The 18,758-nt window shown below is 30.6% G+C and overlaps 1 protein-coding gene across 41 annotated transcripts in view; it reads right to left on the reverse strand.

The window, feature by feature from the left end:
* Positions 1 to 18,758, reverse strand: part of Dscam1 (Down syndrome cell adhesion molecule 1) — a 202,809-nt gene that overhangs the window by 131,341 nt on the left and 52,710 nt on the right. For 28 of the 41 annotated variants that reach the window (XM_076409755.1, XM_076409768.1, XM_076409788.1 and 25 more), the window contains exon 4: positions 8,522 to 8,701. The exons of 10 other annotated variants lie outside the window; for them this stretch is intronic. In XM_076409755.1, the coding sequence (XP_076265870.1) occupies positions 8,522 to 8,701 (180 nt within the window). Of the gene's footprint in view, positions 1 to 4,967; positions 5,133 to 8,521; positions 8,702 to 8,933; positions 9,108 to 18,758 lie in introns of all 41 variants that reach the window. 3 more of the 41 variants (XM_076409796.1, XM_076409793.1, XM_076409797.1) reach the window with 2 other exon arrangements.

The following is an 18,758-nucleotide window of genomic DNA, read 5'->3' on the forward strand; positions in this document are numbered from 1 at the left end:
GAAAATATAATCAAAGTTACAGTTCATACACAAATTAGTACATTCGCGAGCTATTTCACTATATGACATATATTTAGAAACATTTTCTAATAAATACATTTCTAACAAATACAGAATGAATGTGATGGAAAATAGTTGTTGATAAATGAGCCAAATATTCATCATATTTATTACTTGCTTCAGAAGAAATTAATTAAAAAAATCAATTCAAACACTGATGAGATATCGTAATAATAATTAATATATGTTATAACAGAGATTAAAGCAATTAAACAATACTTACAGCTGAAATGAATAACAATGTGAATTTATTACGACAGCATAAAATTATAACGTTTTGGACGTTGACGTATAAAGTCCTTGAAGACATTTTATGACATGGTCGTGGAGGTATTTCTCATACAGGAAATTGTAGTGAATGACTTAAAGTTACAGTGAAGTTAAATACAGCTCTTGAACTATAATATGTTTTATTTTTAAAAGTAATTACTGACTAAGTAATAAGTAAGTAAATATCCAACTACACTAAACCCAAAATTACTTTCCGGACATGTTAGATAATATATTATAACCATTGATGTCAATCAATAATATTAGCAGTTGTAATTTTAAAATACAAATATGGAAATATATTGATAATTTATTTGTATATAATATTAATACATATTAAATATTGAAACAAATAATATAGACAGAGTAACCTCTATTTTTGACTATATTAAAATATTTTGAACAAAAATGTACAATTAATTATCTTATTGAAAAATATTGCCAATTCCAATAAAAAGATAGAGAATGGAATGGAAGGCGAACAATAACTCTATTTTGTCGATATCAAAAAATTCCTTTTGTCGTTTATGATTTGACAAAGTTTATATTGAAAATAAAAAATAAAATAAAATTTCAGTCGCATGTATGTGAAATTTACTCACGTCAATTTCGTCACGTCGAATTCTTCGACTGGCAAGCTATCAACCTGGAAGTCCCAGAAAGTTCCAGCTAACATTCATGGCCACAGCGGCATGATGGCGTTTCTTTTTTAACCATTTGTTTACGAAAACAAGCGAAAACAAAGGATTATTCTTCGCCATATCAATGAAAGCTTCGGCTGAAACAACCATCTATATTAGCTTGGCCAAACAGTCGAATTGATGGGTTATCTTCCATACAGTACTGATTTGGCACCAAATTACTTTTTTTATTTCTGCATGTCAAGAATAAATTGTACGGACAATTTTCAACGTCTAAAGAATTGATACATTCAAAAACCATGTCTTGAAGGTGGATCTCAATGAGAGTGGAAAAAATATTAAGAAGCTTGATCCAAGCACATACAAAAGTGCATCGATCAGCATGGAGAATACACTACCGTCATTATTATTAGGCTCAAAATATAAATAGCAACCATCGTATTGTTATTGGTGTCAAGAATGATGTGGAAAACTGTAAAACGTAAATAACAATATAAATAAATGGACCCAGACAATAACATTAAAAATCAATGATAACAATGAATAATAATAAGCCCACTTGTAACAATACTAAGCATCTTGGGATGAATCGTAATGAAAAACTATGTTGCAATGTTAATTCGAATTGGAACATAAAAAAGTATTGAAAAAGAAATTTCAATCATCCGTACATAATAATTTGATACGTACGACCTATAAATGAATATATATCGGAACCCCTAAGAGAATTAAATCGTTTGATCTTGTGCATTTAATTTAAAAAATAGTAAAAAATAAAAAAGTGGTAATGTTATTAAGTTTACTTTTCCAAATTCACTCAATATGTTAACCTACAAATTATACGATTTAACCATTTCCTTCATCCGAATATGGAAAAACCGTATTTTCTATAATACACCGTTCCATGTTCCACAGACCACCGTTACTAATAGTTTCCGGTTATTCCTCCTTTGATCATTGGACGAGTTCCCGACGGCTCGTTCTAATGGGCTCATCGATGGACTATCAATCAAGCATACCGTCCAAAATTCTCTTCCTCCTCTACATCGTTCGTCGGCATCGTGTATCGATATAAAACCCCCACCATCCCGTCATTCTTTTTTACTCAACCTTCCCCTTCCCCATCGTCTTCCGGTTCGTTGACATTTGTTCGGCGCGTCATGGTGCGCCAGAGGGGTTGGGGTGAACGAAAGTGGGGTGTGGCGGTGGCTAGACCGGGATCAACTTTGGAGTCGATAAATTTAGATAAGGATACTGTTGTTAAGAGTTATCCCAGGATATTATTCTTCCTACATATAACGGCTGCTTTTATTTGCACAATCTCACGGTTTGAGTTGAAATTTTCTTTCGATGGTGTCACGTACATTATTAATAACATAATATATGCAAAAGTAAAATAGCGTCTTTGGAGAACGTTTTACCACAGAAACCAGTAAAAATTAAATAATAATTATAATATATATTTTAAAGTCTCCTTTTTACCAACTAGGGTTTATGTGGACTGGGTCTACTGTTTAACGTGGCCCTCGAATCACGATCCTCAGCATAAAGCCTACCGACTGACGAGTGACCAACTTAGATATCATCCCAGAAGACATCCGGTTACTGGTGTGACTGAGATCATTTTCCTTGTCGGATTTTACACACATGACTAAGGACAAACACACATATTAAACAATCTCAAACATACATTTACGACCATGCCACAACAGGATTAAAACCCGTGACTATCACAACAGCAGGAGGACCGTCCTGTCGCCTTTACTACTGCGCGAACCGCCGGCTACAATATTATAAAATATTAATAATATACAATGCAATAAATATTCCGAACAAAATATACAATAAAATGAGTTTAATTAATGTAATATTAAAATATAAATATAAAGATACAAAAAAAAGAAGGCAATACAAAAAAACTATTAAAGGCAGAATAAGAAACAAAATTTGAAATATTACATATTAATACAAAAATAAATCAGAAAATATACTGATAAAAAAAATAAATGAAAAACAAAAAAAAAACCTTTTAAGCCTACTTTTCTCAAATCAAATTAAATTAATTTATATTTTACAATATCTATAAGATAGAATATCTATGCAAAAGCATCATTGATAGCTCAGAGATTAGAATAATATATAAAACAACTGTAAGAGGAATATATGTTTTTGTTATATTTTAAGTCTCCTTTTTACCAACTGGGGTTTATCTGGACTGGACCTATTACTTAACAGCATTAAGCCTACAGAAATCAACAACTTAGAAATCACCCCAGAAGACATCCGGCATTATCCAGCCTAGTTACTGTTACAGTTATAAACAATAACAAACATAAATGTACGACCATGCCTCAGCAGGATTACGGTCCGGAACAGTCGTATGATCGTCCTGTCGCCTTGACCACTTAGCCCAGAGATAGACTTGAAGATAGATAGGAAGTGTACTGGGACCAATGCTTTATCTACTTTACACTTGTGATATACCACAAATGGAAAATATCACGATGGCTACATTTGCTGATGATACTGCGATTATAGCTGTCGGAGACAAAAGTGAAGAAGCCTCACGAAAATTACAACAGGCAAATGACAATATAAATAATTGGACACAAGCTTGGAAAATAAGAATTAAAGAAAGTAAATCTGTACATGTACAGTTCACCTATAAACAGACCGTACAAACACCAATAACATTAAATAACACTATCATTCCATATAGCAACAACGCTAAATATCTCAGAATGAATCTCGATACAAAACTTCGCTGGAAAGAACATATAAAGAAGAAAAGAAAAGAACTGGAATTGAAATATCGGAAAATGTACTGGCTAATTGGAAGAAAATCACAAGTATCAGTAGATAATAAATTGCTATTATATAGCAAATATTGAAACCTATATGGACATACGGAGTTCAATTATGGGGATGTTCTGCAAAGAGTAACATTAATAAAATACACATTTTTCAGAAGAAAGTCCTAAGACGTATTGTCGGTGCACCCAAATACTATAGGACTCATTATCTATATCGAGACCTTCAGATGCCCACGGTCAGTCAAGAAATCAAGAGAATTGCAAGGGGGCATAAGGAGAAGAGACTGAGTTAGGGCCGATGGGTCCTCCCATCGTTAACAATGTATTAATTAAATAATTTTAAAAAAATAATTTTATAGGGAGCAAACGATTACCAAAATGAATAAATGTTATTTGAAAAATCTTAAAGTTTCTTTTAGTTTTCCATGAAATATATATTAAAATAAAAAAATTCTCAATAAATTAGCAAATATTATAATAAAACATTACAAATTTAATAGGGATAGATTCAATAAAAGAAAGAAACACTATAAAAATTTTGAAAATAAATATTATCTGAAAAATAAACTTTTTTAGTATTTCTTAAAATATATGTTAAAATACAATGTTCTCAATTAATTAGCAAATACCATAGTAATCCATTAAAAATGAAATAAAATCTTTGATTCAAGAAACACTATAAAAATTAAAAAAAAGGAAAAATATATAATTAAAAAATGTTTCTTTTAAATATCAATACTTTTATCATATAAATAAATTGAAGATTATAATTTAAACGAAATTGTGTACAGAGTAAAATATTATAAAAATAAATATATATTATCCAGTGTTTTAAAGGGTTTTTAATAAATTAGCAAATATTAGGAAAAAATGGTCCTAATACAAATTGTTACATGACAAAATCGTATCAAAATACAAAAAAATATTCGTATATTTTTCATGTAAATTAGATTTTAAAAAATATTTCAATGAAATTAATTTTATACAGAGTAGAGTGTGTAAAATGTACCTGGAAAATAAATGGTAAAAAGTTTAAATTTATGAGCAGTTATTTTTTAAGCTGTCGAACCAAAGTCTTTGTATAAATCAATCGAAAATGCCAAGGGTAAGATTTTAGAGCATCTGGTTTCTAAGAGGGTTCAAACACGGCTGTGAATAGGACATTAAATGATTTAGTAGGTACCGTAATCGTTGGTTGGCGGTAAGAATTGGTTGTTAGCGGTGTCTTGCCAAGACACGATCTCCACATGGTCGGACACAAAAGACGGAATTTGGCATTTGAAAACAGCTGTGTTCCCTTTTATAACGAACACATCGTATACCTGAGCTTCGTAGTACTGACTAACAACTGAAAGAAAGAGAATGTTATAAGAAATCGTTCCCTAAAAATAATCTTTCTTAGATGGTTTAAAATTCTTTTAAAAATGTTTTGTGTTTGTAAAACTTAAATAATAAAATCAAGAACACAATCGACCACAACACAAAACGATTATAATTATATTTAATATTACCTTAAACGTTTCTAAGTACTTGTATTATTGATTTAATTCGTAAAACCATAAATATTAAATAGTACTATAATACATAGTTACAAGTACTTTAATTGCTTAATATTTTCAAATATTGAAAAATCAGCGTTATGTGTTAAAATTACTGAAACTCTTAATAGGCTACTACTGGGCATAGGGGATTTATGGATTATATTTATGTAGCGATTGTTCTTGTCGTTCTACCAATTGCAAGCGAAATCAGTGCGAACCTACAGGATCAACTTCTTAATTTAAGATCCATTTGGTTTTTTGTACAACTTTTTCTATTGAATAAGTCTTTAGTTAGATGAAGATTTGCAATATGTCTATATCTCTTCGTTTAGAAGGAAAGTCTGATGATATGTTTATTATGTTAATATATAAGAAAGAAGTTGGCTAAGAAATTAACAGTAAAAAACGTGGTAACAATGAAAGAACCTGTACATAAGAAATTTAGTCGTCTAGTAGTAATACTAGTATATAAAGTATGTACATATTACATGTAATCTATATTCGTTAGATTAATTAATAAAGTTTATAATTTGTTAACAAAAGTGTTTAATATATCTGGGAATCGAAATAGCAGGTTCCAACACCATATGACTTTCAAATCAAAATGACCAAATTATAATCAACAATCTACAAGTTTTCTGATATACGATAATAAGAATGATTTTGAATACCCCATTGCATGTGAAAAACAACTAAACAAGCGACATGTGTGCCGTTAGTTTCTGAGTTCACAATCACCGAAAAGTCCGTAAAAGGAACTTCCGGCATCAATAACAGTTTAATTCCATCCATGCTATCGTAATATCATATTCAGTCGACAACAATACGTCGAGTTATAGTCAAGAAAGGTAGTGATATCTTTCAAAGACCGTTGACGGACAGCTAGAGTTAAAACCTGTTTAATACTTTCAGTTTTATGACATTACTATCTTTAAAATAGCTTGGAAGCGATAAGTTTAAAGAATTATTGATTGGAAAATATTTTGGATAGACGTCAGTTGCAAAAGAGAATATTCCTGAAGAAGAAGGTGATACCGTCTATTAAAAAAGTGACTTGGCATGTTCAAAAGTCAGTTCACCCAATGTATATAGAGAAATTTTGAATGTGTAAGCGCATGATGTTGCAATTTTACTTTATTTTCAATAATTAACGAAGCTAAAGCAAGTGTACCACAAGGAAGTCCACTGGGACCAATGCTTTATCTATTTTACACTTCGGATATACTACAAATGAAAAATATCACGACGGCTACATTTGCTGATGATACTGCGATTATAGTTGTGGGAGACAATAGTGAAGAAGCCTCATGAAAATTACAACAGGCAAGTGATAATATAAATAATTGGACACAAACGTGGAAAATAAGAATTAACGAAAGTAAATCTGTACATGTGCAGTTCACCTATAAACAGACCGTACAAGCACCAATAACATTAAATAACACTATCATTCCATATAACAACAACGCTAAATATCTCGGAATGAATTTCGATGCAAAACTTCGCTGGAAGGAACATATAAAGAGTAACATTAATAAAATACACATTTTTCAGATTGTGGGTGCACCCAAATACTATAGGACTGATTACCTACATCGAGACCTTCAGTCAGTCAAGAAATCAAGAGAATTGCAAGGGACTCCATTCTCATACTAATTTTGAAATATTGCAACTTTTGGATACCACCAGAACAGGACACAGACTCAAAAGAACTAAACCATCTGATCTTGTGTAGTGTTGTGTAGTGAGGTGCATATATTAAAAAATTCAGCAGTGACATGCATAAACATTATTTCACCAGAGACTGAGTTAGGGCCGATGGGTCCTCCTAGTTATATATATAGATTTAAGTTACCATAAAGACAAATTGTAGGTTAGACGGAAACGACTAGTAACAATATATTAATTAAATAATAAAAAAAAATCCTCAATAATTGTTATCATTAAAATAAAAATGAAAGCTTATCATATGTAATAATTAAGAAAAATATTATAAATTAATGTAATAAAAATAAAATAATGTCTTTTGTAAAAATATACATACGATATCCAAATAATTTGCAATACAATAATATCGAATACAACAGTTCTATTTTGAATTTCATCACAATTCAAAAATTAACCAAGGGCATAGAGAAACAGCGGTTAATGAAAAGTCATTTGAAGAAAAGAAATAGCGTCCTGCAATATTCCTGAATATCTCACAAGCATTTGACCCAGTATAGCGTTTGGGGAAAAAAAGACATCTCTGGTTAGGACTATAGAAAAATACAAGTGGCAATCAACACACGTTAGATAAAAAGCAGAACAGGCCCGATTAAAAATCAAAGAACTGTATCGGTTAGTGGAAAGATACTTCCAATTTGAAGATAAAAAATAATTTATTGAATTATTTGAACTTATGGGGTGCAAATATGGGGTTACAAAAAATATCAAATTTATTAGCCATCCAACGCTGCCAAAACATAGTTCTTCGATTAATTATCAATGATGTAACCAATTTCACCTTAGAATATGAAATAAAGTTACCAATTACAGCAATGTGTAAGTAATATAGCTATTGGGCAATGCACAGGATATCAGAAAATTTAAGCGAACCAAATCACACGAATTTGTATGTAGTACAAGTGTTTTCTTTTAAGGTTAGTATATGTAGTCTGAAGTAGAAATACATACTGATGTATTTATCTCACACCCGTCTTACTTGTGTATTGATTCAAATAAAACAGAACAATAGTAATCAATTAATTTGTATATTGTAAAAAATTGTACTAAGTATACCTGACTTAATTTATGTAATTTGATGTAAATTTTTTCATGGTCTGGTTTTATCGGAGACCCGTCAGATAATGACCTGCATCACACTGTACAATACCTCATGGGTGATGCGGAAATACGTATAATGACGAAATACGCAATAATGTAATTATGTTACATCCAGCAAAGCAGGCGTATATCAACCATATTACAGACAATTACTACATACAAACTTGAAATTTATTTATTTTGAAAAAAACTTACATTATCTTTAAATTATCTTTAAATATCTTAAATTAAGATTTTGTCATGTGCCCAGCCAAGGTATTACGTAACGTACCACAAAATATATAAATATTATTTTAGACATCTGAATAGGGAAACATTCACGTGCAAACTCTTGCCAATTGGCAACAAATAAGCTTGTCGATATAATTACCAAATTTGCTATTTTTTTCTTTGGGATCGTAAATATAGGTACCGCTGCCATCGTCTGCCACCCAGGCCTCGATATGAACAAAATCAGTAACGAAGCTAGGTACCACGCACTTCAAAATACCGGTGTTTCCTTTGAGAACGAATTCATCGGTTACCCTGGTTTCGTAGAATTGATTTACAACTGTCGAGGAAAAATATTCTATTAGTTTTCAATCGTTTCTTGGAAAATATCAACGCACAATCCCACAAAAACGTTATTAAAAAATTTAGTAAATGTTGGGTAGATTCCGTCTCAGGTTTCAATTTTTTATACTACACGAATTATTGTCAAAATTAGAAGAAATTTATTGCAAATCAAAAGGTTTTGGCATCCAAATTTAATGGTATTTAAACCGATTTTCTGTATCATTTACCCAAAGCGTAATCTTTAGTGGCTTCATAGCTATAGGTAGTACCATCATCAGCAACCCAAGACTCGATTTGAACGAAATCGCTGACGAAACTTGGTACTAAACATTTCAGAATGCCCGTGTTGCCTTTTAATACATATTCATCGATGACTCTGCTTTTATAGAATTGTTGTACAACTGTAAAGAAGATATTAATTTATTTAAAATGATTGACAGTACGAATGGATTGGACGTCTGGTATCGAGGAAATATAAAAAGCATTCATAGTTTGACAGTGCCATTGTTTATATAAAAGTACCATAATTGTCTCCCAGTAAATACGTATTGCCTTTGCTGTCTTGCCAGTTCTCCACCTGGACAAAGTCAGAGACGAACGATGGTATTTCGCACTTCATTATGGCGGAATTTCCTCGAATGACGTACTCATTATCCGCTTCAACTTCATAAGATTGAGCCACCACTTTGTAGAAAAAAAAAAAAGATTATTCTGTTTAATTTTAAATGAAAATAACACAACATAAATATATATCTATATGTATACGTGTAACAAGTTTATATAACAGTGTCTTTAAATAAAATGATATCAGATGCATACAAAGCAGTTTATTGAATTACCCGAAAAACCAAAACACCCGTGTTACTTAATTTTCGACAGTTTATAATATTCGGTCGGTATGTTGAAGTAATAATTCAAATACCCACAGTTATTGTTATGTTTCTTGTTTAAATTCATGATTTTTCATTTATTTTCGAACCTATCCGCAGACATTAAACTTTTATTAACTTAGTTATTAGAAATCTGAATGGAACAAATCTGGCGAATATGGATACCAACACCTCCATTACAATACAGGCGTTAACATATCGTTCTAAATGAATAATTGTACTAATAATAAAGAGTATAAAAGGCATTGGATGTCTGGATTAAAAAACAAATCGACCTTTGTCTGACTATACTAAGGTACCGTAGTTATTTCCAGGCAAGTAAGTATTCCCATTGCTATCCATCCAGTTCTCGACAAACACAAAGTCTGACACGAAAGAGGGAACTTCGCATTTCATGATGGCCGTATTACCACGGATCACGTAAGCATTGTACGCTTCGGCTTCATAGGATTGGGACACCACTTCGAAAAAGAAGAAGAAATGTTAGAATTTTTTGCAAATATTGTATTTTTTGTACTTTTTTCAAAATATACTATAAGTATATACGTAATATATGTATACATGGATGTAAAAAACATAAGTTTCAAGTCATAGCTAGAACAAATCGATATCCGCTCGGTCCAGCAATTACAATGTAAATTAAATTAAGTTTTTTGTAACAAAAAAGAACATCTTTTAGAGGAAAACCGATAATATAAGTATCAAAAAAATTATATACTAGTCTTTTTAGAGATTTCTAATACAAAGTGAGATTTCACGTGTATATATTAATTTTTTTTAATCATTTTACGTTTCAGTAGACCGACAGTGTTGTCCGTTCTTCAATTTGTGTAAACTTTAGATGATTAAAATGATAGAGAATGACGCAAATAGGGTTATATATATATATATATATATATATATATATATATATTATATGTGCATGGTAAAAAACAACTAATGATTCATATGATGTCGAAACAACAATACTATTCATTTTGAGGTAAAATTTATATATAACGTTATACGTTCAAAAAGTTTTTAAATAAAAGTGATGTATTTAATGTGTAATAGAATATAATTTACAGTTGGTAATAAAAAAAGGCATAAAGGCATCTAGTAAATGCAGTCAAGTTATAAGAGACAGAGTTATTAGCAGTTTAAAACCATTGAACATTAAAAAGATGGTCCCAACGTTCCAAACAATGTTAAACTTAGTACGTAACCTTAGGTTGTCTACTTCTGCATATGTGTAGAATAATTCTAGCCGCCTACAAACAGTTAGTTTTACTTCATAAAATTCTCTTAGACAACATTCCGTATCACTAAAGTTAATACCTTCAGCTTTGTATGTCCAAATCCAGTTTTCGATCGAATTCAATTGAATTGTTGAAAAAAAACTGAGACCCAATCGCAACATTCTATATGATATGTCAATAAGCAAAATTTTAATATAACCGAAGTGTGTTCAATTGCTGGAGTGTCCATGTCTGTCAACAAAAATAATAAGAATTTTTGAGCAAATACAAATAGTTCAACAAAAATTGCATCGAAAATTAGAACGAGCTCTGAAATAATAATGAAAAAAAACTATATTAAATCTGAGACTTATAAAATTATGTATTACCTATGTATGTAGAAGATAATTAAGTAATTAAACATTCTTTTTAAATTTATGAAAAAATTCTTTCGAGTTGTGTAAACATCTGTACATAAAAAAATTATTCTAAACGAAAAGGAAAACAGAGAGATTGTAGTTTAATTTTCTTATCATTCCGTTATCAAAGAATGTAAATATTACATTACAAAAATTTTAGAAGAGCTGGAATATATAATATACATGAAACCATACAAGTTAAAACAATAAAAAGGACAAGTTATATTTAGAACATAGCTACACTACTAGCTCTTGATTATAATAGTAGGGACAATATAATGTCTGAAACGCTACTATTCTAACGAAAAATTATTAATATAATTATTTACTCATATATCAAAAAAATATCGCTAAAACTGCTGGAAATATTTCAGCTGGAAGTTGACGAGACCATTGTTATTATAAATGTGGTATGAGCAAACCACAACGATTTTCATGCTTAAAATTTGATATTGGGCATATATGACCATCAATCCGATAAGAATGGATTTAAAATATATTGTTACCGATAAGAATTTAATGCTATTAGCAAAAAAATAAACTTAATAAGTATCTTAACGCGTAGTATTATAGGGTTTTCGATGATTTCATGAAAATGAAACAGAAAGTTTCGAAAACCAAAATGACAACACTAGTTTCGAGTATTTTGAGTTTAGAATGACGGAAAATTGATTATTGGTATTGCTTTGGCAAACAATTTTTTTTGTTTAAATATTTGTATTCAGTGGACCTAAAATTTAAAATAACAGCTGATTTCTGAACATGTTTCTGATCACACCATTCCTCTTCAGGCTAAGGTGGTAAATCCAAGCCTGATCCTTAGGGATGAAACACTGTAGAATTATTAGCCGCATCCGAATGTGCTTTTGTTTCACACCTACTGTACAAACAACCTGCTATGTTTTCAAGTCTTATAGAAAATTAAACGCGTTTGTTCAGGAACAGAAGTACTCTACAGTTAAACTATACGAAATCGGTTGGAATAAATGACAAGGGACAATATCTGATGATTAGTAAGTAACTAGAGAAGCATTTTCCATTTTTCCAAACCGAATGTTGTCATATAAAGTCATTTTGTTGTGTACATCCAGCTAATATCACCAAAGTCAGACTAGAAATTTCGATTCAAAAATATTGGGATTAGCTCATATATGACCTTGGTATACCTAGAATCATATATGAATGCTGCGAGCCATGATTCATTGTCAATCACAACACAATTCAAAACACAGTCTTTGAATCATCATCAGTCTTTCATACTTATTAAACGGTTAAAACGTTCTTTACGTGCAACATTAACAACATATTTTCATGCAAATCTACCTCCGCGACAAAACTTTAGCACAGCACTCTTAAACAGTATTTTTCGTAACAACTCTTCATACAAATTAATTTTAAGTTTTTATATTAAATTCTGTTAGATATAGTATTCATGTAAACAATGCAAAGAAACAGCTATTGTTTACTTACAGGTTGCAGGTAAAATCGTGCCGGTCGAACGACGCGACGAAACTAGCACAGTTAAGTAAGGAACATTAATATTTTAAATTCTTATTTCAGTAATGGGCATACCCTCTTTAGGAACACAAACTTGATATAACTTTTTTCACTTATCTTGGACAGCATATTTTGGTTGTCCACATAATTAAATTGTTTACATTTGAATACACATCATGTGCTAGGTCACCCTAATAATTCCCATTACTATTCAAATCAAAGGAGTGCTCTGGCCATTTTGAAATTTGAATAGTGCGTCATTAACGAGTTTCGCAGTATGAACAGCAACATTGTTCTGAAATTTGTGTTCCATATTTGTTCCATAACTGTTCGTAGATCAATTTAATATAACTTATACTATTAATTTTTCGAGAAATTAATAGAGAGGTTAGCCGGAATATACTCTCAACTTCCTCTAAAATCAAAGAGAATTGATATATAACACAATTACAAAGCCAATTTGGACCTATGGGGTGCAAATATGGGGTTGCACTAAAAATTCAAATCAACTAGTCATACAACACTGTCAAAACAAGGTTCTTCGATTGATTACTAATACCTATCGCTATGTAACCAATAAAGAACTGCACGATGACCTGGAAATCAAATGGATTTGCGAAGTTATCCAAGATTTCGCCTTAAAACACGAAAGAAGATTACTAACTCATACTAACGTGGAAGCAATACAACTACTGGACAACGCGCAGGAAATCAGAAGATTAAAGCGAACCTAACCATACGAACTTATATAAAGTGTATACGTTTAGTGTAAACTATAGCTATATAATATGAATAATTTTATAATTGAGGAATACATATTGATGTATCTTCTCGCACTCGTCTTGCTTGTGAATTAATTCAAGTATAAATGAAACGTAATAATAAATTAATATTCAGTTAAGATTGTACTAAGCGTATCTAATAAAGACGTTATAAAAATTTTTTTAATATAATATGATGCACTGTTTTGTTGTGTGTGTATTCCATGTTCCCATATGAAATACAGACACCATATTCACTTCGAGATCATTAGATCTAAAGTTTGCAAAATAATGTCGATTTTTAATACTGTATGACAGAAGAGACTTCAAAATTCATATAAATATGTCTGAATATTGGAGTCACACATCAGTCAGATACAGAATTGGACAAAAACGTTAATCAATGGACAAAAATCAGTGTTACAAATAAAGACAATGATCACATACCAGTTGTCAGAGTCTCACAGACCATATACCACAAATTTAAGTAACAAGACTCAAGAATCCTAAGATAAATATTCAATTTTAATTGCAAAAAGTGTGTTAGAACCTAAGAAAATAAAAGTTGTAAAAAATCGTTATGAATATATATTTTGACGCACTGTATAAGCTCTGCATAAATAACTGCCATAATTTCGAATGCCCCGTTAAATTCCATGGACGTATTCAGAGACGTATAAACAAAAAGTCAACACATTTTTAAAAAGATCCAAATCAAAACACAGCCGTTACAACATATTCTATTCGCGCTGTACTGACGTAACAAGATACTTTTATGAGACATCCATCCGAAACGTTCATCTGTCCTGCTCCCACTTCCGATATCATCACATATGTTAACCAGATTTAAAGCGATATTTATCAAGGCTGATGTATATCATGTTTGAGATAAACTACATTTTCAAGTACGACGACTGTGAACGAAAATGATTTAATGTTACTGATATTTTCCTTTACATTTAGGGATTGAATTTTTAAAAACAATACGAGTTGTTTCTAGAAAATGTCAAAAATATATTTTTGAATAGTTATGAAGTAATATTTTTGATCTAGCAGTTTAACAGTTTTCGATATGGATAACGATACTGAATATTAATATTAACAATGATGCCTTCTTAATAACAAATATGGTGAAACCTATCAAAAATCCATTTTTGTGCGGGTAATTACTGATTCGTAATGTGATCGAGGCATTTTTGGACTTTAAGAGTTCTCTTGAGTCTGCGCCATAGTTTAGTGTTGTTGAAGAGTTGCAGTACTTCGGTGTTAACATTGTTTTTTTATTAATCTCTTGGAACGTCAACAATCTGCCCGTGGGTAATAAGTATTATTGTTTCATTTCTGTTATATAATATAACCATCCTAACATGTAGAAGATCACTTCAGTAAGTGATCTGCTGTACAATCTATAATCTAAATATTATTCTAGATACTATTCTAACTTATTTTAAAGTAAATCCTAACTTATTCTAATGACTATTCTAACTTATTCTAGAAATTATTAAATTTCACTCTATGTGTCTATTAACCAATTCATATGGTAGTTTGCGTTTGAGCCTATGCACTTCACTGTCAATGCGCCTATTTAACTGTTTGGCGAGTGCATTAGGATGCACTAATAGTCTTTACAGTATTTCGCACTTGCAATTCGAATCGCACCCGTTATGGGTTCTATGTGGATATCCCGTTGAATCAGTTTGTTGGACACGTAATATGGGGCATCGACGATGACTCGCAACCCTTTATTCTGGAACCTCTGGAAGATATCTATGTTAGACTTGCTAGTAGTACCCCACAGTTTAATACCATAGGTCCAGATGGGTTTGGATTTTAATGGAATTAATTTTTATTCAGTACAGCCTGAACATTTGAGGGATTTTTCTGCATCACGTCACAATATTCTTCCTTTTATTATCGCAAATCATTTGATTAATTTAAAAAAGCATACTCAATTAATAACTCTCAGACTATTTGAAAGAATGGAGGAATCTTCAAGGAATCAATAAATAAAAAAGAAATTTGAACGCCAAGGAAAACTGAAAAATCTAAGCCAATTAAAAGGGAATAAAACACATAGGTATTCTATTTAGTATTATTGAATTGTTCAGTATATACACATCTATCGAAAGAAAGCAGCAGGCTATGACTTGGTAACTCGAAAAGTGCTGAAAAATCTCTCTAGAAAGGTAACTATAAAAACATCTACCGGAAAAAACACCAAATGAAGTAAAATTCGATTATCGATGAACTTCATTGCAACCATTAATATCCAAAGTATTTGAAAAACTCACGTTGTTAAAACTGTTAAATCCAATCATAGATAGAAAAAGTGTTACACATCAGTTTAGTTTTATGAGCAAACAATCAACAATTAATCAGGTACATCGAATTACATACATTCTTGAAAAAGCCTATGAAGAGAAAAAAGTTTGCCCAGCTGTATTGTTTGATATGTCAACAATGCATTATGGCAAAGCTTCGATAAAATCTGGCAGAAGGGTCTCATATATAAATTAATTATATGTTATTATATATCATCTTAGCCAAGATGATTTGAGTTAAACAAGAAAAAGCTTACAAAACAATGAAAGAAACAAAAGCAGAGTACCGTAAGGCATGGTCCTGTTCTTTACCAACTCTATTACATGTGACATTAAAAATATAAAATGTCACTATCGCTATGTTTGCTGATGAAATTGCGATACTTGTTATTGGAGACAAAAGCGAAGAAGCAACCAGAAAACTGCAACACGCAAGTATTAATATAAGTATATAAAGAAGAGCGTAAAAAAACACTGCATATTGAATTAATCTACAAACAAACTGTTAATATACCTATAAATATGAATAACACTATTGTCCCACACAGTAATAATGCTAAGTACTTAAGAATGAATCTTATCGACATTCAGTTATTGGGATGTTCTGTGAAAAGTAATATCAACGCAATACAAGTATTTCACAATAAAGTCCTGAGAAGTATAGTGGATGCAACTATCATCGAAGAAATTAAGAGATTGGCAATAAAACAAGCTCAAGAGAACCAAACCGTATGATCTTTAAATGGCAAAAACACTGAAAAGTGCTACTAACTTATTAGAGACTAATTAAAAGCCAATGGGTGTTCCTAGATAAGTACCCAGTTATAAGTCACACTGTCGCATTTTAAGAGATAAATTAAGTTAAAAAATGAAGTTAGTCGGCAAGAACTAGTAATAATATATTCATAAATTGAAAAAAGCGTATACTGACTCTAATCATGGAGCGCTCAAAATTACTTGTGAACTTAAAAATAACTTTTATTGTTTGATTCAAAACTTTTCATTACACAGTTTTAGAAACTAATTGTCAATTTGTCCCTTTATTATCGCAAATTAAGTGCTTAATCGAAAATGCATACTCAATTTCAAAATTGACGATCTCTGAACAGTAAAATATCAGTTCAAAGTAGAATTTATTTATTTATTGAATTTGATAAAAAGTTATTTTCACATACCAACTATTTAAATATAAAATGGAACGAATTAAAAAGCATATATCTGCTGAACTTTTATATATCTATACGTTACTTTAAATCTTTACTTTTTTTAACAAATTATTTATAAAAATTATTACTTAAATAAAAAGTTTTTTTATTTAAGTTAATTTATTTAAGAATCTATTTAATTAGTGAATAATAATATATATTGACTTTAATATTATGACCTTTATATTCGTTATTCGCTTAAGTTTAAGCATTTGTTAATAATTGATTTCACACTACTTAAATATAAGATCATAAACAAAATTTTAAAGGCATAGAACGTTTAGGGCACAATGACCATCACTAGTAAGAGAACGAAAACCTATTTTTCGTTTTGTTACTGTGAATAAGACAACTCTACAAATATTATCTTGAATCAAAACAAGAGGTCAACCAGTAGTGTAAACTCTTGAACTTGGAAGCGAATTCATAGTCAGAAATCGGCTAAGCAAGTGCTATCGCAATTTTTTTGTGGCACAGGAAACGACTTTTGTTCGTGTATTACCTCCAAAAATTTACCATACTTTACTCAAAACTTCTTTCTTTACTAGCGCCATTAATTTGGTGCGCGTGACAATATTTACCGTTAAAATAAATCATTAAAATTAGCGTTGGGTACTATCGACTGAAAACGACTATCGACTGTTTAGTAATTGACTACTTTTTACTATCGACTGTTTCAGTCGCTATTTTTGGTTCGACTGATTTTACTACTTTTTCAGTCGACTGTTCAATGACTATTTTCGGTCCGATTGGTTTTCTTACTATTTACTATCGACTGTTTCAGTCGTGTACTTTTAGTTACTATTTTTGGTTCTACTAATTTCATTCGTCTGATTTTTAACGTTTTGGCCCTGTCGTCCTAGCCGCGACCTTGACAAAAATGTACCCAATTTATGCTTATATAGATTTATACGTAATATATATAGTTTTATGATTTTTTTGGTAGTTTGTTTGTAAATAACAATATATTTTATATTAATATAGCAGCATTTTGGAGCCATATTTTTCAAGATTGTTAATGTTATATGGTAAAAAGATTAAAATTGTGAATGATAAATAGTAATATACTTTTGACTGTTTTTATGGCAATAATAGGTAATATTTCGATTATTCTCCTGAGTTTTGTTAAAAAATATTTCCGTTCAATAATAAATAAAGCATTCACATTATTTAAAAAAGCTCTAGTAGTTATTGTGCGATCATTTTAAATTATGTCATGTTTCTTTTTCTACGATTAGGTATATGTTTAATTTTTATTTAGTATTTATGGTTATTGTACATCTTTAGTTTTTAGGTTTTGTTTAACTGCTAATGTATTCTCTATATTTATTATAATATATTATTTAAAAAGCAATTAACATATTAAAATACGATAAAATATTTGTGGAGTATTATTTCATTCCATAGAAAAATTCCATTCCTTTTTACAGATCCACAGAACATTCAAATATAAAAATACTTCTACTTAATTTGAAATGAAATTATTAATTGCATGTTAACAGTATCCAGTAATTATTATTATTACGTGAAATGCAATATGTGAGGAGGAATACGTACATCTTCGTCTCGCTTATACTACCGTTGGAAAATATAAGCACATGTAAAATTAACCGGTCTAAGCAATTATCTCCGTCCTTTCCACCTTCACAATTTATACAGGAGAGTGTTCGTAGATCTTCGTCTGGCACCACGAATTGGAAATAACAGTCGAACCGTGCATTTGACTGAAAATAGTAATTACT

Source organism: Rhynchophorus ferrugineus, unplaced genomic scaffold (assembly GCF_030347505.1).
Source record: "Rhynchophorus ferrugineus isolate W39M unplaced genomic scaffold, kcgeb_rfMv2 rfM7, whole genome shotgun sequence".
NCBI lineage: Eukaryota > Metazoa > Arthropoda > Insecta > Coleoptera > Curculionidae > Rhynchophorus > Rhynchophorus ferrugineus.